Raw genomic sequence first — 21,642 nt, forward strand, 5'->3', positions numbered from 1 at the left:
TCAAGCAACCTGGTCCTGATTTTTCATACTTGGCATTCCATTAATAAGATGCCGGCGGAACCACCTTCAAACAAATCAGACATTGACATAAACACTTCTAGTTAAAATAATTATCATATTTTCCAGACTATAACTCGCTCCGGAGTACAAGTTGCTCCAGCCATAAAATGCATAATGAAGAAGGAACAGCCATATATACCAGATTTTTCCAGACTATAAGTTGCCGTTTTTTCCAAAGTTTGGCCAGGGCTGCGACTTGTATGTGAAATTATTAAGACATTATTACTTGATCATTAATAAATTACTTACTTACTAGTAGAGGTGATCACTTCACATGTTATTTCCACTTAAAACCACGTGAGGTCGCACTAGGCCTGTGGAATGATTGGAACCGCAACTGACAAGAAGTCCGAAGCCATTCACTGACTTCCGGAGTCAGGAGTTGTTCATAACACAGAGGACAGAGATTGACACAGAGGACGAAGATTTTGATGGATTTAATGATTCAGAGTGACACGGATGGTTTGATAAGATTATTTATATTAGTTATTTGATATATAGAAAGATCTGGGGTGCTGTGTGACACGGAAGGTTTGATAAACATGTTATTTATGTTATAGTTATTTGAATAACTGTTAATGTTACGTCAGACACGTTCTCAGCTGCTCATTTGTGTTTATGCAACGTTAGCATACCGTATCGTTTATCCAGTTGTTGCCTGTTCATGTCTGTTCATGGTGTTGGATTTTGTCAAATAAAGTTCTCCCAAATATGCGACTTGTACTCTGGTGCGACCTATGTTTTTTTCTTCTTTATAATGCATTTTATGGCTAGTGCGACTTGTACTCGGGAGCGATTTATAGTCCAGAAAATACAGTAAGTTGCACTAGTACAAGTCGCGTTTAGGGGGTAAATTTATTTGATAAAATCCAACACCAAAAACCGACATCATCTTGAAAGGCAATTTCAAATAAGAATAGAATAGAGGCTACAACAGGCTAAATACTTGTACAATATGCTAACATTACATGACACATAAACAACGAGCTCCGTGAGTCGTCACCTTATTGTGGGGGAGGGGTTTGCGTGCCCCTATGATCCTGGGAGCCATTTTGTCTGGGGCTTCATGCCCCTGGTAGGGTCATCCATGGCAAAAAGGTCCTAGGTGAGGGGCCAGACAAAGCACGGCTCAGAATGAATGATGAATAAAATATATGGACCCAGTTTTCCCTTGCCTGGACGCGGGTCAACGGGGCCCCGCTCTGGAGCCAGGCCTGGAGATAGGGCTCAAAAGCGAGCGCCTGGTGGCCGGGCCTTCGCCTTTGGGGTCCGGCCGGGCATAGCCCGAATAGAAAACGTGGGTCCCCCTTCCCATGGGCTCACCACCAAACGGGTCGTGTGCAAAGTGAGCTGGGCGGCAGCCAGAGGCGGGGACCTTGGCGGTCCAATTCCCGGCTGCAGAGGCTGGCTCTAGGGACATGGAATGTCAGCTCTCTGGTTGGAAAGGAGCCCGAGCTGGTGTGTGAGGCAGAAAAGATCCGACTAGAAATAGTCGGAGTTGCCTCCACACATAGTATGGGCTCTGGTACAAGCCCTCTCGAGAGGGGCTGGCCTCTCTTCCACTCTGGAGTTGCCCACGGAAAGAGGAGTCGAGCAGGTGTGGGCATACTTATTGCTCCCCGGCTGGGCGCCTCGGCGGAGGGTAGCCTTCCTCCGCCTTTATGTGGGGGGAAGGGCCCTGACTGTTGTTTGTGTCTATGTGCCAAACGGCAGCTTAGAGTACCCACCCTTATTGGAATCCCTGGAGGAAGTGCTGGAGAGCGCTCCTTCTGGGGACTCCATCGTTCTACTGGGTGACTTCAATGCTCACGTGGGCAATGACAGTGAGACCTGGAAGGGCGTGATAGGGAGGAACGGCCTGGCCACTCCCGGCCCATGCGATCTGAACCTGAGCAGTGTTCTATTGTTGGACACAGATTTTCTTTAATGAACACCATGTTCAAGCATAAGGGTGTCCATGTGTGCACTTGGCACCAGCCTTTGTAGTCGTGTCATCGTATATGCGGCCGCATGTGTTGGACACTCGGGTAAAGAAAAGGGCAGAGTTGTCAACTGATCACTACCTGGTGGTGGGTTGGCTCAGATGGTGGGGGAAGATGCCGGTCTGACCTGGCAGACCCAAACGCTCTGTGAGGGTCTGCTGGGAACGTCTGGCAGAATCCCCTGTCAGAAATAGCTTCAACTCCCACCTGCGGCAGAGCTTTTCCCACGTCCCGGGGGAGGCAGGGGACATTGAGTCCGGGTGGACCATGTTCCGTGCCTCCATTAATGAGGCAGCCGACTGGAGCTGTGGCCGTAAGGTCGTTGGTGCCTGTCGTGGAGGCAATCCCCAAACCCGCTGGTGGACACCGGCGGTAAAGGATGCCAACAAGCTGAAGGAGGAGTCCTATCTGGCCGTTTTGGCCTGCGGAACTCCGGAGGCAGCTGACTGGTACTGGATGGCCAGGCGGAACGCGGCTTCGGCGGTTGCTGAGGCAAAAACACGGGCGTGGGAGGAGTTTGCTGTTTGACTTCCGGACGGCTTCGAGGAATTTCTGGTCCACCATCCGGCGTCTCAGGAAGGGGAATTAGTGCACAGTCAACACTGTTTACAGTGGAGATGGCGTGCTGCTGACCTCGACTCGGGACATTGTGAGTCGGTGGGGAGAATATTTCGAAGACCTCCTCAATTCCACCGACAAGCCTTCCATTGTGGAAGCAGGGCCTGGAGACTCTGAGGCGAACTCTCCAATCTCTGGGGTCAAAGTCACTGAGGTAGTTAAAAAAACTCTTCGGTGGCAGGGCCCAGGGGGTGGATGAGATCCGCCCGGAGTTCTTAAAGGCTCTGGATGTTCTAGGGCTGTCATGGCTGACACGCCTCTACAGCATTGCGTGGACATCGGGGACGGTGCCTCTGGATTGGCAGACTGGGGTGGTGGTTCCCCTCTTTAAAAAGGGGAACCGGAGTGTGTGTTCCAATTACAGGGGAATCACACTCCTCAGCCTCCCTGGTAAGGTCTAATCAGGGGTGCTGGAAAGGAGGGTCCGTCGGGAGGTCGAACCTCTGATTCAGGAGGAGCAGTGTGGCTTTCGTCCTGGCGGTGTAATAGTCGAACAGCTCTACCCTCGGCAGGATCCTCGGGAGTGCATGGGAGTTCGCCCAACCAGTCCACATGTGTTTTGTGGACTTGGACAAGGCATTCGACCGTGTCCCTCGGGAGGTTCTTTGGAGGGTGCTTCGGGAGTACGGGGTGCCAAGCTGATAAGGGCGGTTCGGTTTCTGCATCACCGATGCCAGAGTTTGGTCCGCGTTTCCGGAAGTAAGTCGTTCCCAGTGAGGGTTGGACTCCGCCAAGGCTGTCCTTTGTCACATTTCTAGGCGCAGCTGAGGCGTTAAGGGGGTCCGGTTGCCCATCAGCATCACGTCTCTGCTTTTTGCAGATGATGTGGTGCTGTTGGCTTCTTTAGGCCGTGATCTCCAGCTCTCACTGTAGCGGTTCGCAGCCGAGTGTGAAGCGGTCAGAACGAGGATCAGCACCTCTAAATCCGAGTCCATGGTCCTCGGTCGGAAAATGGTGGAATGCCCTCTCCGGATCGGGGATGAGATTGTGCCCTAAGTGGAGGAGTTCAAGCATCTTGGGGTCTTGTTCACGAGTGAGGGCAGGAGGGAGCACGAGATCGACAGGCGGATCGGTGCAGCGTTGGCAGTAATGTGGACTCTGTCGTGGTGAGACGAGAGCTGAGCCAAAAGGCAAAGCTCTCGATTTACCGGTCGATCTATGCTCCTACCCTCACCTATGGTCTCGAGCTATGGGTGGTGACCGAAACAACGAGATCCAGGATACAAGCGGCCGAAATGAGTTTCTTTCGCAGGGTGTCCGGACTCTCCCTTAGAGATAGGGTGAGAAACTCGGTCATCCGGGAGAGACTCGGAGTAGAGCTGCTGCTCCTCCACGTTGAGAGGAGCCAGATGAGGATGCCTCCCTGGAGAGGTGTTCCGGGCATGTCCCACTGGTAGGAGACCCCGTGGACAACCCAGAAAGCGCTGGAAAGACTATGTTTCTCAGCTGGCCTGGGAACGCCTTGGGATCCCCTGCGATGAGCTGGATGAAGTGGCTGGGGAGAGGGAAGTCTTGGAGTCTCTCCTAAAGCTGCTGCCCCTGTGACCCGACCCTGGATAGGTGGAAAAAGATGGATGGATAAACAACGAACTGAGAACGTGCCAGGTATGTTAACATAACATTAAGAGTTGTTCAAATATCCATCCATCAATTTTCTGTACCGCTTTGTCCCCACGGGGGTCGCGGGCGTGCTGGAGCCTATCCCAGCGGTCATCGGGCAGTAGGCGGGGGACACCCTGAACCGGTTGCCAGCCAATCACAGGGCACACAGAGACAAACAAACATCCACACTCACACCTAGGGGCAACGTGGAAATCTCAATCGGCCTACCAAGTATGTTTTTGGGATGTGGGAGGAAACCGGAGTGCCCGGAGGAAACCCACGCGGGCTCGGGGAGAACATGCAAACTCCACACAGGGAGGGTCGGAGGTGGAATTTAACTGTGAGGCGGACGTGCTAACCAGTGCGCCACCGAGCCGCCAGTTGTTCAAATAACTATAGCATAAATAACATGCTAAAAAGTTGACCAAACCATCCATGTCACTCTAAATCATTTAATCCAATGAATTTTTCATCCTCTGTGTCACTTTTAAACAACTCCGCTAACTCCGGAAGTAGAAGATGCAGCGCTTCCCATTCTAGGTCGCTTAGGTCACTCATTGTCAGTTGCAGTTCTTTTCTGCTTTTCTGAATCCTGACACACAGGCCGAGAGTACCCTTTGCGGTTTAGTGTGAAAATAACATGTGAAATTATATAACAATATGTTAATTTTATACATAAATTGCTCCTGAGTATAAGTCGCACCCCCAGCCAAACTGAAAAAAAACTCTTATTGTCCGGAAAACGGTACTTTAAATCAGGGATGTCCGAACTTTTTTTTAATGAGGGCCACATGTACAAAAATATGGGAGGGGGTGAGCCACTTACTAGAAATTAGGTACATAGCCTTAACTTGAATATATTAAAGTTAGAAAAATTAATGAAAAGTGGTCAAATATGTTTTATTGTTGAATGTAATTAAAGACAAACTGCATTCATCACAGCATTCCACAAATGGATCTTTATTGATGTATTCATAAAAAGCTTTGGTAGTTCATTTTCAGAACAGCAGCCTGAAATTTCTTCTTAAACATGAAATTTACAGTACGGAGAAAAAAACAATGAAGGGGAAAATTTGACAGGTAAATTTCCAGCTTGTTATTTAAAGCTTACGTATCACGTTTATAAATTCTTCCGTCTTTTAGTTTTACTCATTCGGTTGTGGTTTATATCAAGTGGAACAGCAATGATTTTGTCTGAATTCTTCATTCTGATAGCATCACAGGTCCCTCTGTTATACTTGTTCTGAGGTGCAGCTCAGAGCAAGCCGCTTTGGTGCAGTCTCTTTACATGAAAATGAGAAACTTCACACCCCACACCCTCCCGGCCGCAATAATAATAATGATAATAATGATTTCATTACAAATCTTTGCTGATGTAACAAATGCAAGTGTGTGACCTTCTTCAATTAGCACTTTTTACATTGCCTTAATTTCCACATTCAATTATTATGCATTGTATTTTTTGCTTCCACTTACTCCCTACTAATAATGTACTCACACACTCGTCATTACTTTTTGTTAATTGCCAAAAATAAAACACAACTTTGGAGTTCTTCCCTTCACACTTTGCAACTGCGACAACCGCCAAAAACCACGCACTGATCCCTTCCCACTCACATCATCTGTGTGCGCTCCCATCTATGCCGCAAACATAACAGATAAGCAAACAAACTTAACACTTTTGGGTGCAATGAATGAGTTTTCCGACTATGTGAGTGGTCTTCAGTTGCAGAGTCTGGTCATTTCTAAAAAAAAAATCAGCCACTGAGGCTAATCCTTGGGATATGTTGAAGCAATCATAATAAGAAATGACCATGTAAATATTGGTGCCAATTGACAGCTGTTTTTGTACATTTTAAGCGATGGTCTTAAAATGATTTCCAATGGGGTACAGTTAAAGTCAAGTCCCAATAATTTCACACACACATCTTGGTGTGGTGAAATTTGTCCTCTGCATTTCATGATTTTGTGATTTGTGTGATTTTGATCCATCCCCTTGGGGAGAGGGGAGCAGTGAGCAGCAGCGGTGCCGCGCTTGGGAATCATTTTGGTGATCAACCCCCCAATTCCAACCCTTAATGCTGAGTGCCAAGCAGGGAGGCAATGGGTCCCATTTTTATAGTCTTTGGTATGAACCGGCCAGGGTTTGAACCCACAACCTTCCAGTCTCAGGGCGGTCACTCTACCACTATTCCACTGACCTGAACTGTGATTTCTTCCTTCTGTGACATCATCAGCCAAGACATGGAGCGGAGGGGTGTGTGGCCCTATTCATCATTAAAAGTGGGCGTTTTTAAAGGCATTGTTTCAGTATTTCTCCAAAATGAATGCATAAAATAGAAATAGCTAACCTGCTTCATTTTCATGATTAATAAAATACAAAATTGGGCTAGTTAATGAAAAATGAACCATCCTCGGTTTACCTTTGTCTTGAATAGCGGTCAAAGACAAAATTAGAAGATACATTTTTAAATTACATTTTACTAATGCAAGACTCCTTATGTAACCATACACATTGGCATTTTAGCCATAGAAACAGAAAACAATCTGAATATACCGCAGAGAAATCAATGTATTAATTTAGGCGTGTATTCAAATTAGCCAGGCTTCGCGATTGGCAATGTAATTTTTTTTTTTTAATTGTGACGTGTTTCCTGAAGTTCAGCCAAAGTTAAAAATGTGTGTTTGTTTTGTTTGTTTGTTACTCCAGGGCAACATGAGCAGAGGAAACAGTTTATTCTTCCGGAAGCTTCCAGCAGGAAAGACGTACGCAATTGATTACAAAAGATTTTATTAAAAGTAAAAGATTCAGTTGTACGACAACAGACAACAAACAACAACCACGATTCATCTGGGATACTGACTGCTTGTCCATCTTTTTGTATGCACTTGTCCCTGTTTATAGCCTATTCTGTGCTTTAAAATTTAGTCTTTTCAGGTCAAATTTTCAGGTTTGTAAGAAGATAACACCAAGTGCAGTTGATTGAACCAATCCTCAAAAGATTATTACAGGTTGGTCAGTTGCCCCCACCCCTCTGCGCCCCCCATATATTTCTTTTCATACATGATTCCTCAATACTTGAGCCACAATTTTTAAAACACTTCATATTGCATGTGTTGTCTAACACGATAATGGTCAAATGGGCATGGTATGTAATATTGGGTTGTTTTTCCTGCTTCTAATTATTATTGTATAAGACTTATTGTCCAATCACATTCAGTACATGCATATGAAACTCAACAAATCTGCAACAGTCATCGTCTGCTTCTCAAGATCTTAATAGCTAATAAAAGTTACTTCTGCCCCTTTTGGTGTTTTTACTATTCAAGTTTAGACATTGAGTGCAATCTGTCTTTTGACTTAATGTGGCATAGGCTCCAGCAATCTGCCAAATTTGATCATGGAAAACAACTATACCCCCGAGAAGTTATGCATAATTTGGTATGAGATGGAGGTGCCCTGATTTCCAAGGATAATTTTAATTTAATTCAATGTTTTACCAGATAAATTGAGAACATTTTCTCATTTACAATGACGATCTGGAGGCAAGGTGTGTGAAGTGTCTTGCCCAAGGAGACGACGACGCGTGACTGTGACAGAGCTAGGGTCGAACTGCCAACCCTTCCGGTTACTAATCGACCCGCTCTACTGCCTGAGCCACGGTCGTCGATAATGGTCATATGTTTCTAGCAGTGAAATGAAAACTTACGATTTGTCACAGAGCTGATAATGTATCTTAATACATACATTTTTATACAATGCAGCATTTAAAAAAAAATTAATGCAGTATATAGCAGAGTCAACGTCTGAGACAAAAGGGTAACACTTTTTACTTTGAACACTGTACCATACTAAAATGACAAAATATGTGTGTCTTGGTCACAACAGAAAACAGCAAATACAAATAATGTTCTTTATAAAGCACTTCTAATGACTGGTGTAACAAAGTGCTGCACAAAAGACCAATCAGAAAATTAACAAATAATTTAAATAACATTTTAATTAAATGAATTAAAACTAGAGCAGTGAGCAGCTATGAAGTGGCATCATTGGGGCACACTGGAATTTGATGTTTTTTTGAAAATGGAAGTAGTACATCAGATTAAAAGCTACTTTGATAAAACAATTAACTCAATAACCAAACGAGAGGCAAATTCTAACTAAGTAGAAAATGGCCGATCATCTGTTGACTTTAAAGAAGAGCTCCAGAGACGTTTTTGTAGGTCTTGTGCTGTATCTCTCCAATTTTTGGTAAATCTAGGTGAAATGTTTATCCGGGGCTGTTTTGTTCAGAATTTGTAGAAGGCGCAACTAATCAATGCAAAGGTGCAATAACAATCAATCAAAGTAATGATTATTACACCAGGTGTGATGAGTGTGCTAAGTGTCATGTTTTCATAAATGTTAAGAACGTCAAACAGCTTGTTCCCGCGACAACACTGATGAAGTTCTAGGAGGGCTTATTTCATACGTGACCTCTATAAAAGTCCAACATGATGGAAATTTGAAAACGGTGCATTTTGTTATGTGTAGCAAACGGCATAGAGAAGCTTTTCCTCTGTTACACAGACCACCGTTTTTTTATAATTTTAAGTAAAATGTAGAACTGGAGTTGGTTTAAAATTTTGGAAAAAAAGCGACTGAGCTATTATTAGAAAATCATAAACTAAATCAATAAATTGATGATTTTTCGGTTATTGTGTGCGTAAAGTTTCATGAGTTTTTGTGCACATTTCTACCCTTGAGCACATTTAGATTTCAACTTGTTTTCTGGGGAAATCTGCATGGCCTCAGCAACCATATTTTGTGGAAACTAGCAAACTTGGTGTTTTAAGCATCATGAAAGTCCTAAACACCTAAGAGCGAATAGGAGGTAGAACTGCTCGACCTTCTAGGACAGGGCTGTCAAACTAAATTTTGTCGCGGGCCACATCGTCATAATTTCCTTCGGAGGGCCATTACGGCCGTCACCAAACTGATCTATAACTAAGTTTGAAACTGGAGACCCGTAAAAACTGTTAAAATATTTTTGAAAGATCAATGGTAAGTAAAATTGCTAAACTATTGAAAGAATTATTTCAAATCTTATGACCGTCCGTCTTAAATTAATCTGTCTGTCTCCACTGGGATAGTGCCAACAGACTTTAAAACCGCTATCATTAAATCGCTTCTGAAGCGACCAAATCTTGACCCGGACTGTCTCAGTAATTATAGGCCAGTTTCAAATCTCCCAATCATAGCAAAACTTCTTGAAAAAGTAGTAGCGCAGCGCATGATTACATGGTCTCTAATAATCGACATGAATCTTTTCAGTCTGGTTTTAGAGCTAATCATTCCACTGAGACAGTACTTGCTGAAGTGACTAATGATCTCCTCATAGCTATGGATTCAAACACTTCATCGGTATTGTTACTACTCGATCTTAGTGCTGCCTTCGACACTGTAGACTTATAATATTTTATTACAGCGTCTTAAAAGTTGCATTGGTATTTCAGGGTCAGCATTAGGCTGGTTTCATTCATATCTATTAGACAGGACGCACCAGGTGGTCCATGGCAATACGTCCTCTGAGTTCTATAAGGTTACGTGTGATGTCCCACAAGGATCGATACTAGGATGAATTCTATTTAATATTTATATGATTCCGCTTGGGGACATAATACGTAAATATAATATTAGTTCTCAATGTTACGCGGATGACACCCAATTATATATGCTGTTATCCATGACAGATCCGCGGGACTGTGGTAATCTTGAGGCGTGCCTCGCGGAGATCAAGCAATGGATGTCTCTCAACTTCCTTTGTCTTAACCCAGATATAAGCACATTAAGAATATAACCAGAATTGCGTTTTTTCACCTTCGTAATATTGCTAAGATTTGCCCAATCCTCTGGACCGGTGATGCGGAAATTATTATACATGCGTTTATCACGTCGCGCCTGGACTACTGTAATGCATTATTCTCTGGTCTTCCCAAGTGCAGCATCAAAAGTCTACAATTAGTACAAAATGCTGCTGCAAGGCAAAAATTTGATCACATTACCCCAATATTAGCCAACTTACACTGGCTCCCGGTCCATTTAAGATGTGACTTCAAGGTTCTTCTATTAACCTATAAATCATTGCATGGCTTAGCGCCTTCATATCTCGTCGACCTAGTTGTTCCTTATGTTCCGTCTCATAACCTTTGTTCGCAAAACACTAGTCTTTTAGTGACACCGAGGGGCAAGAAAATGTCTGCAGGGTCTAGAGCATTTTCTGTTTGGGCTCCAGAGCTCTGGAATGCCCTACCAATAGATATTAGAACTGCTACCTCAGTAGAAAAATATAAGACACGTTTAAAGACATATTTCTATGATATGGCCTTTAATTAACCTGTAGTGGCCGATTCGGCTGGAGTTTGTTTTTGCTCCCTCTCCCCGACCCCACTCAACCGAGGTGGTTAGGTGACACCCAAGTTGACAGCGGCTATCTAGGTTCTCGTGGACCAATTCAGGATGAGGGAATAACCCTAACCCTTCTCGAAGACACTGCCAGGACAATCGAGGGCACCTCCGACAGCTCTTCGCTTTGGCCTGGACATCCACTTTTTGATTTCCAAATCAATCAAATTTTATATGCCCTCTTTGCATCCATTGCAGCCTGGTGATCCTGAAAGGGGAATCCTTCCATCTGTGGTCCCTTCTCAAGATTTCTCATTTTTCCCCTGGTAGGGTTTTAAAGAGTTTTTCCTTGCCCTTTTGGTAGCTCAAGATCAGGGGATGCTTTGAGAATAATTGTCAATTGTTTGTCTATGTGAAGCCCTTTGAGACTGCTTGTGATTTAGGGCTATACAAATAAACTTGACTTGATTTGACTTGAAATACAAAAAGTCCTGCCTAGCTACAAAAACAGATATGCTCAAACCTCATTGAATAAAGTACATAAGCAGACATGAATATTCACATATTAAATCAATAAAAGAAACATTTTAAGCATATAATTACACCTACACACCAAATCAATCAGGAAGACATAACTAGACATTTTTGATAGGTGGTAATGACAAAGGTTTTCATAACTTTAGGATCTGATGTGTATTTCTGTGCACTTTGAATTTTTTTTATTTTAATACACTGCTCAAAAAAATTAAAGGAACAGTTTTTTTTATCAGGGTATGGCATGAATTCAATTACACTTTTCTGATAAGGTTTTGGTCAGGCACGTGGCAGAGGGGGTTGGTAATCACTTTCAGCTGCATTTGTGTTGATGGAATTAACAACAGGTACACTAGGGGGGCAACAACGAGATGGTCCCCAAAACAGGACTGGTTTTTGCAGATGGAGGCCATTTCAAGCTCTTCCCTCTTGATCTTTTTTAACTGTTTTTCCCACAAGTGTTGGCTTTAGCAAGAGTCATTATCACGACTGGAAGCATGAGGCGATTTCTTAACCCTCCTGAAGTTGCGCCGATTGTCCAACTCCTCCAGGATGACACATCCATGTGTGCTGTTCAAAGAAGATTTCATGTGTCTCCCAGTACAATCTCCAGAGCATGAAGGAGATTCCAGGAGACAGGCAGTTACTCTAGGAGAGCTGCACAAGGCTGTAGACTGTCCTCACCCCATCAGCAGGACCGATATCCGCTGCTTTGTGCAAGGAGGAACAGGTTGAGCACTGCCCGAGCCCTACAGAATGACCTTCAGCAGGCTACTGGTGTGAATGTTTTTGCCCAAACAGTCAGAAACAAACTTCACGAGGGTGGCCTCAGGGCACGACGTCCTGTAGTGTGCCCTATGTTCACTACTCAGCACCGTGGAGCTCGAGTGGCATTTGCCATAGAACACCAGAATTGGCAAGTCCGCCACTGGCGCCCTATGCTTTTCACAGATGAGAGCAGGTTTATCCTGAGCACCTGTGATAGACGTGAAAGGGTCTGGAGAAGCCAAGGAGAGCGCTATGCTGCCTGCAACATCATTCAGCATGACCGGCTCGGTGGTGGGTCAGTGATGGTCTGGGGAGGCATTTCCATGAAGGGACGAACGGACCTCTACAGGCTAGAGAACGGCAGTCTGACTGTCATTAGGTATCGGGATAAAATCCTTGCACCCATGGTCAGACCTTACGCTGGTGCAGTAGGTCCTGGGTTCCTCCTGATCCACGACATTCCCGGCCTCATGTGGCAAGAGTATGCAGACAGTATCTAGAGGATGAAGGAATTGACACAATTGAATGACCCTCACGATCACCTGATCTAAACACCTTTGGGACATAATGTTTCGGTCCATCAGACGCCGGTCCATTAGACTTTGCAGGAGGTCACTGATGCCCTTAGACAGATCTGGGAGGACATCCCACAAGACACCATCCGTCGTCTCAGTAGGAGCATGCCGCGACGTTGTCAAGCATGCATACAAGCATGTGGGGGCTACACAAGATATTGAAAAGAGTTTTGAATTGCAGAAATTGAATTTAGGCAAAATGGACGAGCCTGCCACATCATCATTTTTTCACTTTGATTTTTGGGGTGTCTACATACTGAGCCCTCTGTAGGCTGAAAACTTTTATTTCCATCAAAAGATGTGGCATCCTTTTGTTCCTGAGACATTAAACTGTCCATATCAGTATAAACATCCAACTTTTTTTTTCACCATTGAAATCTGATGTGTTTTCAAAGTGTTCCTTTAATTTTTTTGAGCAGTGTATTTCAACAGTAAGGAGTTAGAATGAATGATTAATGTATCAACTTTCTTCTCAAAGCTATTAATGTCATACTTCCATTAATTCGACTTTTCATCGAATAAAAGACGTGGAGGCCCGCTACTTCATCAACGAAGTAAAGCTGTCCCATATAAATAGTTACTTCGGCACAACTAGGGCAAGTGCGCTCTAGATCAACGAATCCCTGAGGTCTTAACAAAGACATCTAAAAATATCCGAGGTATAACAAAAGCCTCAAATCACCGAAGGGGACGCGGTTAAACTGACGATGTGTCTCAAATTTAAGTTACTCAGCACGAGCTTCGTTTAACTTCAAAGGGATTGGCATATTGATTCTGGCAGAATGAATTTAACACTGGTGGTTAGCGCTGGGACGAGTCCCTTCCCCCCCCGGCTTAATCAACCCTTTAATGGGAAGTCGGTCGCTTCAATAAAAAGTGCAGATTTGACTGGATGGATGGATGGATCACATTGTAAATTTCATACATAAAAACAGCGCAGCGGCTGCGCGGTCGGACGGAAACGAGAGAAAAATCAGCCTCTCCAGCCTGGAGGTCAAGTCAAATTTTGGAATATTTTCTATTTGTGTCATCGACGGCAGTGTTACAATAATGCGTCCGACGCGGTGCGGTTGCGCGGTCGGATCAAAATGACGAAAAATCAGGATCAGACACAATACTTCTCTCCAACCGCACCTCGCTTACCTGAAAGACACGGTAACGTTGGAACCATTCTACTTTTACACTTTTAGCCTTACAAGCTGGTTTGACTTAGCAACGTGACATTTGGTAGACATGCAAAAGTCTCATGAAGCCATGACTCAAAGGACAGCAAGTCGACTGTTTTGGAACTTGTAGACCAAAAAAAAAAGGGGGGAGAATGACAAAACAAACAATCACTGCCATTTTACCAAAACAATCAATGTAGACTGCTGACACAATGAGTATTTTTTTTTTTTTTTTCGTGAGGTAAGCCCCCTACAGAAATTGTATGCTGTAATTGTATTCTTTCCAACCCCTGTTCTCAAAATTAAAACACAGGTCATTATACCCTATTTAGGAAAAGCTGCATTTTTGTTGTTGCCTAGTCAACAAATCCAAGTGCCCACCCAAAGATCACATACTAATGACATCGCTGCATAAATGTTCTGCTGTCCCATATTTTCAGCACATTACTAGCTAAAAGTAAACAGCACATCAACAGAGAGACAAACAGCTGTCTTGTCTCATTTGTTTACACAGACAAATGTTATGTTCCATTATCAACCATGTTGCAAGATGACACTTTCTCCTCATAGCAGAATAATGCATTTGCTGTCAAATGCTAGAACTGATACCAAACAAAATTTTTATGTCAGCTCGGTGCGTCCAAACTATGTGTGAATTTTTTTAAAAGTATTTCTCTACAGCCGGGGTCACCGACCTTTCTTAAACCGAGAGCTACTTCCTGGGTACTGATTAAGGCAAAGGGCTACCAGTTTGACAGACACTTCTGAAATAGCCAATTTGCTCAATTTAGCTTTCACTATGTGTTATTATTGTCATTTCCAGTTCACATGAAAGTGTGATTTTAACAAGAATAGCAAAAATACAGTCAAACCTCGGTTTTTGAGAAGCGAATCGGTCGAATTGCGAATCTATTTTTTCTATTACAAATAATAGAACATTTTTTAGTCCGTTCCAAGACAAAAAAAAACGCAGTTTTTAAAAGCATTTTTTCATTTGCGCATTTTCGTCCGATTGCGCAACTGCAGCGCACCACCGAACGTGCAACCGTAGCTAGCGCGTCGCCCACCGCGCAACTGCACCGCGCTGATCGCATTATTGTGACAGAGCCGTCGCTCTATTTATAAATAAAATATTTTTAAAGTCCTGATGTACTTTCCAGAATTTAAGTGGACCTCAGTGCACAGGGAGCTTAATTTGGCCGGGCGCTCACTGTCGCATTGCTTTAAGAGCGTCTTTGTGTTTTAGGATGGCTTTACTGCTCCCACTTGCTTTCTTTGGAGGCATGATTAGGGGTTAATATAATTCTCAAAGTAACGAAAATACAATAACTAAGGAGAGAGTCGGCATCCGGTCCTCCCGGCTCAGCTCGCAAGTTTCGACCTCCGAATTTTGTTCAACAACGGAAGCAAAAAAAATCCCGAATTTTTTGTTAAAATTCCGATTTGTTCGAGAACCGGGACGTTCGGAATCTGAGGTTTGACTGTAAAATAAATAGTTACAGCTCACTGACAAGTGCCGCTATTTGAGCTAATTTTAGAGCCGTCCTGCGGGAGACTCATGCGGTCCTCACGGGCGACCTGGTGTCCACGGGCAGCGTGTTGGTTACCCCTGCTTTACAGCCTGTTACTGAGTGTCTACAGACTGATACAAGGCCTCGGATCGGTGGTGGCAGACTGCTGTAGTATCATAGAAGGCAAGAAACCGGTTGATAAATAACATCCCGTCCCTCTGCCCCTCAGGGCCAACGACATCGTAGGTCGATACGCAAATGAAAAAAAATCCCTATTTTTCACAACCCAAAGTTGGGAAGTATGATCAAATAAAACAGGTAAAAAACACATTTTTATCAACTGACATGCAGATAATTTTTAATTTTGGACCATAAGATAATTACTTACATAATGGGAGAAGTTATCTCCAACCAGTCATCAGGGGGGAGTCAGTCATGCGCCAAATCGCGTTTGGTTTTTTTGGGTCAAGTCACATTTTCAGTGCGTTGACATCCGAAGAGACGTTCATATTTTCAAACTGGAACTACAGTATAATAGTATTAAGGTTGGTTGTACAGTTGTACAGTACATAGTAAATAGTGTAAACAAATGCTTTCTACAAAAGAAAAAAGATCAAATTCAAAGAAACATTTGGAGTGGCAACAGGCTGTGTGAAGCAGAGGTACAACTAAGGAAGTTAGCCGTAGAGTCTCAGAACGGACAGCAGTTGCTGCCTGTTTTTATATTGCTGACATCCATGTTTGACTTCTGCAGTAATCTCAATCCATTTTCCATTTTCTGAACCGCTTTGTCCCCACGGGGGTCGTGGGCGTGCTGGAGCCTATCCCAGCCATCAAGCTATCTTGCTAATCACATGTGCCAAAGAGGCCTATTCTATCAATCCCCCTGTTTGAGTGACATTACAGGTCACTCAACTAAACTTGAACTTTTGGTTAAAAAAAAAAAATGTGGCTCCCCTGTAGAACTGGCCTAAACTATCAGTTCCTCCCACCCCGTTTGTGTGCAAAAATCCTACCTATATGTGCGTGTGGCCCCCTACACGGCAAGGCTCTTACCAACAAGTCCGCCCCCCCCTCGGACCTTTCATTGAGTTGCCACTAACTTCAGGGGCCACTAGTGTGGTGCAGTGCAGAATGGAAAAATCTAACAGATACACCATAAGTGTACCTGTAATGTAGTGTGTGTGTGTTTCATTTATTCGTGCACCTGGTGCCAGCGATGAAACCTGTGCAGCACATGAGCAAGCAAAACAACTACCGTAATTTTCGGACTATAAGTCGCTCCGGAGTATGAGTCTCACCAGCCATAAAATGCACAATAAAGTGAAAAAAAAAACATATACAAGTCGCACTGGAGTATAAGTCGCACTTTTGGGGCAAATTTATTTGTCAAAATCCAACACCAAAAACAGACATGAACCAGCAACAACAGGCTAAACACTACAGTATGCTAACGTGCCATATACACAAACGAGGAGCTGAGAACGGGCCTGACGTAACATTCAGAGTTATTCAAGTAAGTATTACATAAATAACAAGTTTATCAAACCATCTGTGTCACTCCAATTCATTAAATCCATCGATCGTGGTTTATGTAAACAATGCCGCGTCTTCGCCGCATATGCTCACGTCGGACCTGTTGTAAGTTGCATTTCTAATTATTCCACAGACCCATATAATGACATATAAAGTATATTTCAAATAACTATCATATTAAAACAGTATTATCAAACCATTTGTGTCACTCCAAATCATTAAATCCATCGATCAAATTCCTCGTTCTTTGTCAACAATGCCGCGCATGCGCTGCAGAGATCTAATATATAACTATACTGTAGCGTTACCAAGGTACCAGGAAAGATGTGGGTTTGGTAAACGGCTCTTTATTTAACAAAAGAGTTCAACAAGCCAACAACTACTGAACTTCCAGCCACGGAGGTGGAAGAGAGCTACATGAAATAGGACCGGGCGTGCGTAAAAGCCATGTCCGAGCCCCATCCACCGTCCCCGGACAGCCAGCCACCCGGCCGAGCGCCGGCCCCCGACTTCCATCTACGGAGGTGAAAGAAAGCTCCGTAGAGTATGACCGGGCGTGCGTGAAAGCCATGTCCGAGCTCCATCCACCGTCCCTGGACAGTCACCCGGCCAAGCGCCAGCCTCCGACTTCCATCCACGGAGGTGAAAGAGAGCTACCGTCGAGAAGGACCGGGTGTGCATAAAAGCCATAATAGTTTTTCAAACCTTCTGTGTCACTCCAAATCATTAAAGCCTTCAAACTCTTCGTCCTTACTCTTCGTGACCTCTTTGTGTCACTTACAAACAAAGCCGCTAATGATGCCGGTAGTACGTGGGGCCCTTCGTCATCTTCGTCATCCCGTGATCGAATCCTTTGGCCTTTATGTAAACAACCGCCGCGCGGCACGGGTGATGTCATTTGCAGTTCAAATGACAGTAATGCCTTGCTACATCGCGTTCGTTTATCGCGGTTTCACTACATCCCGGATTTTTGAATTTTGAAAATTTGTGTAAAAAAATCACATAAGTCGCTCCTGAGTATAAATCGCACCCCAACCCAAACTATGACAAAAAACGCGACTCATAGTCCAAAAATTATGGTATATACACATCAGTGATCATGGATCCTAAATCTGACTAATTACACCAAATCGTCCTCTTCTGAGTCATCCTCCAATCCGGGAAACGCAGGGACTGGCAAAATGTCATGCTTGCCCCGCTGGACAGCCTGGTATGGTGGGGGCCTTTCATGACTCCCCACAGGTCCAATGATCAAGACCCTAATGCAGGGAACACAGCAGCAACCACAAAACACAAACGCTCCCAAAACCATCCCACCAGAAAGATTTACATTACTGACTACCCCATTACACTTACAGAACCACTTTTCCAACATATCAGCCCTTTCTCCTGTTGAACAGAAGCTTCAAGCTCACTTTCAATTTCATTTTGTGTACTCTTTTTCAAGCCTTGCCCTGTTCTTGGACAATAAAAGGGGTAGATATTTCACACTTGTTTTCTGAAATATGCTTAACTACAGTGATCCCACTTTGTGCTTCACCTTTTGCAGCTTCATTATTTTGCAGGTTCTTAAAAGGAATTAATGGAGAAAATGATTCTCAGATCTACGGTTCTTTTAAGTGTAACTTTACAGTACATGCACAGAACAGTGTGGGAATGTGTAAGGGAATGGGACATTTTTGTGTAGCGTATAAGTATGGGGGAGGTGTTATAAAGGCTTAATGTAGTTGTTCTGTTGCACTCAATGTAACTCCTGTTCTATATTGAGATTTACAACCAGCTAAACTCCTCCTTACAACATCTCCCCAAAAGAATGATTTGGAGTGACACATATGGTTTGATAAACATGTTATTTATGTTATAGTTATTTGGGTAATTGTTAGTTACGTCAGGCACGTTCTCAGTTCCTCGTTTGTGTTTATCTAACGTTAGCATACCGTACTGTTTAGCCTGTTCATGGTGTTGGATTTTATCAAATAAAGTTCTTCAAAAATGCGACTTGTACTCCAGTGCGACTTTTTTTTCTTCTCTTTATTATACTATACTTGCACATTGGTTTAACGCATCAACAAACATGATGGGGAAGAGGTATACTTAAGAACTGTCTGGTTTAGGGATCAATAGGTGTGGGGTGAACACATCCAGGGTTCAGATTAATAGACAAGGGAGTTGCGTTTAGGTTTTTCACACCAGCTGGTTGAAGGGCATCTGTTCTGTTGACTTTGTTTTCCCCCGTGGAACTTTGGAACAGGTGTGAAGGTGAGTCAGGAGGCCGCGGTATGATCGCAACTTTGTACGGCAATTTTCACACCTATGGACAAAGAATCAAAATTAGTTTTTGATTTAAATACATATGCCAAGTGAAATTATGTTGACAGAGCAGGAAAACTGGAAGCAGAGACTCAGCGTCCCCGAGTAATTGTTCCTATTTTAGCCTCACTTAGTTGGTCCAAGTCAGTCAAATGTCGTCAAGAACAGACTGACCAGTATCACGTCACATACTAGTGCCGCACACCTGACATCCAACCAAATAAAGAAAAAAGAAAACAGCGCTCACGCAATAATGTACCGATCCCCTTCCCCATCTTGAGTCTGTGAACAGCTTTCAAATGGCATTTCTGCTGAATGTCGCGCTTGAGGTAGTCCAACTTCCATTCCGTCCATATTTGTCCCTCCGTAAACTTGCCCGCCACGTTGGTTTCACTGCATGTTTTGCAGAGAAGACCTTTCTCATTCGAAAAAGAGAAAATCTCACCCTGTTTCACCGTTTCCTCTTGTTTTTGCACACACTCCAATAGCCATTCAATCATAAAAGAACTGCCGCATCTCTTATTTATTTTGGCTTGCCGAGTTGATGTGTCGCTGCTCATTCGTTTCAACATGATTAGCTAGTTTAGCATTTGCATCGCTTGACTACGCCGCACTGTCATTAGCTAGCCAACCTGCGCGGCACGGATGGGCAGGACACATGTTCAGGCACTGTCAATCCCATGATTGGCTGTGTAGTGTAAGTGAACCATATCATATCATTGGCTGGACACCTGTCAATCACTGATTTACACTACAAAAAGGCACAGAAAGAAAAACACTCGTCCACTTAATTAGATTAGATTACTGCTAACATTAGATATTAATCAGTTTATGCAGAATTTTATTTTGTGCGCAGCATGGGGTTTCTTGTGTGCCAAGACTGCGCGACCAGTGCGCAATTGCGCAGCTGCTCGGGCTTAGAGGGAACACTGGTTACATCACCCATGTTTTACAATGACATATTTCACGTGTTTTAATCTTTGCTGGCAACTAATATAAACTGAGAAATTTCAAAGGAGAAAAACTTACAAGAAAAATATGTTTGGTTTATGATGGCATCTCATATGTTCCATCAATTTCTGCATGTTTGGAAAGGAGCAGCTGCAGCCAGCATTGGAGCAGTGAAATGTTTTTCCTGCAGGGGATACAGACACAACACAAAAAAGACTTAATGGGAACAAATCAAATAAAACCAAATCAAGTATTTAACAATATAGATCCAAGGAAATTTATTTTTGGAGCAATTATATGAAACTTCACTTTGAAGAGTTTTATACTATACTACTTTAACATTGACTTATTGGGAGTCTTGTCACCAGAATTACTATATGGACTTAAGATGGACACTATCGTTTTTTCAGACTCGACATGCGTATTTGTATACATACATATTTGTACACATTGTTGCCCCCTCCTCTGTGAGTCAGCCCGGATATCGCTACAGTAAGGCCAACACAAGGTGGAGAGTCCTCTGTACTCAATGGCCAATTTTGGAAGCTGTTTTTACTTTCCTTTTTGAACAACTACAAAGCGACAATAATAGAGACTGTGCCTGCTAGAACAATCAGAACGAGGGGGCGTCCGGAAATTCACGCAGTGCGTTGCTTAATGTTTCCATTCAGAAATTCAGAGTGCACCAAAAACCAGTCCGTGTACAGCGCAGCCTGTAAATGCGTTGACATCAATAAAAAGCCAACTGTCAGTGCTGGCAGCATTCGAAAATTAATGGGAACGGAGTGCATTCCCTCTCCAAACACGCCCCACAGGCATCACTACTAGTAAGAGGTAATAATACATTCAGGATGTAACTTGCCCGACACTCTTGCGAAATCGAATTATATTAGAATAGAATTAAATCGAAAAGAATTATACGAAAATCCATATGTCCATAATAGAAAATATAAGCAATTTGGTACAGAAAATGGATGGATGGATGATTTAAAGTTTCATGCTGACCACTTTACTGTCATTGGAATCGCTTACCAGGGAGAGACTGCGCTGGGATTGCATGGTCCCTAACGTGACTATCCAAAGCGCTCTCATCCGTGTAGACTCGTTTACAGCCGTGAAATGGACACAACGTCTTCCTATTTCCTGTACAAGAGGTACAAAATTAGTAAAACTGCTTAAAAAAAATAGACGAATAAGGACAAAAAAGGCTGAAACGGTATATAGAGCAACTATTGCTGAGCGGACCGAAGAAATTGCCTGACCGCTAAACCTGACTAACAGAGGCTTTGTTAAAGGAAAAAAAAAATAATCAAACAAAAAATAACAACCTTCAGTTCCTCTATCAAATGCCTGTCGGGTCATATCAGAAGAGGACATTGTAGATCTATCTGCACGTGTACTCTTTATCCGATGTTAATACCAGATCCGCTCGGGGAGCATTTTGATGACGTCAATAACGGCAACTCCAATTGGACAAACTACACTAAAGCTCATTGAATTAGTTTACGAATGCGCTTTTGTATATACGCGTAATACAGACCAGAACAGAGTCATGAGAGAGGTGAGTCGTCATCTTATCGTGGTGGAGGGGTTTGCGTGCCCCTATGATCCTAGGAGCCATGTTGTTTGGGGCTTCATGCCCCT

General features: G+C 43.5%; 1 protein-coding gene across 3 annotated transcripts in view; it reads left to right on the forward strand.

Annotated features, from left to right (window-relative positions):
* mtch2 (mitochondrial carrier homolog 2) overlaps positions 1-7,882 on the forward strand; it is a 77,726-nt gene extending 69,844 nt beyond the window's left edge. The window contains exon 14 of one of the 3 annotated variants that reach the window (XM_085908514.1): positions 6,973-7,882. In XM_085908514.1, the coding sequence (XP_085764640.1) occupies positions 6,973-7,059 (87 nt within the window). In that variant the 3' untranslated portion in view covers positions 7,060-7,882. The remainder of the gene's footprint in view (positions 1-6,972) is intronic. The other 2 variants (XM_085908516.1, XM_085908515.1) reach the window with 2 other exon arrangements.
* The last annotated feature ends 13,760 nt before the right edge of the window (positions 7,883-21,642 follow it).

Source organism: Syngnathus leptorhynchus, chromosome 3 (assembly GCF_054491065.1).
Source record: "Syngnathus leptorhynchus isolate UIUO chromosome 3, UIUO_Slep, whole genome shotgun sequence".
NCBI classification, from domain to species: domain Eukaryota; kingdom Metazoa; phylum Chordata; class Actinopteri; order Syngnathiformes; family Syngnathidae; genus Syngnathus; species Syngnathus leptorhynchus.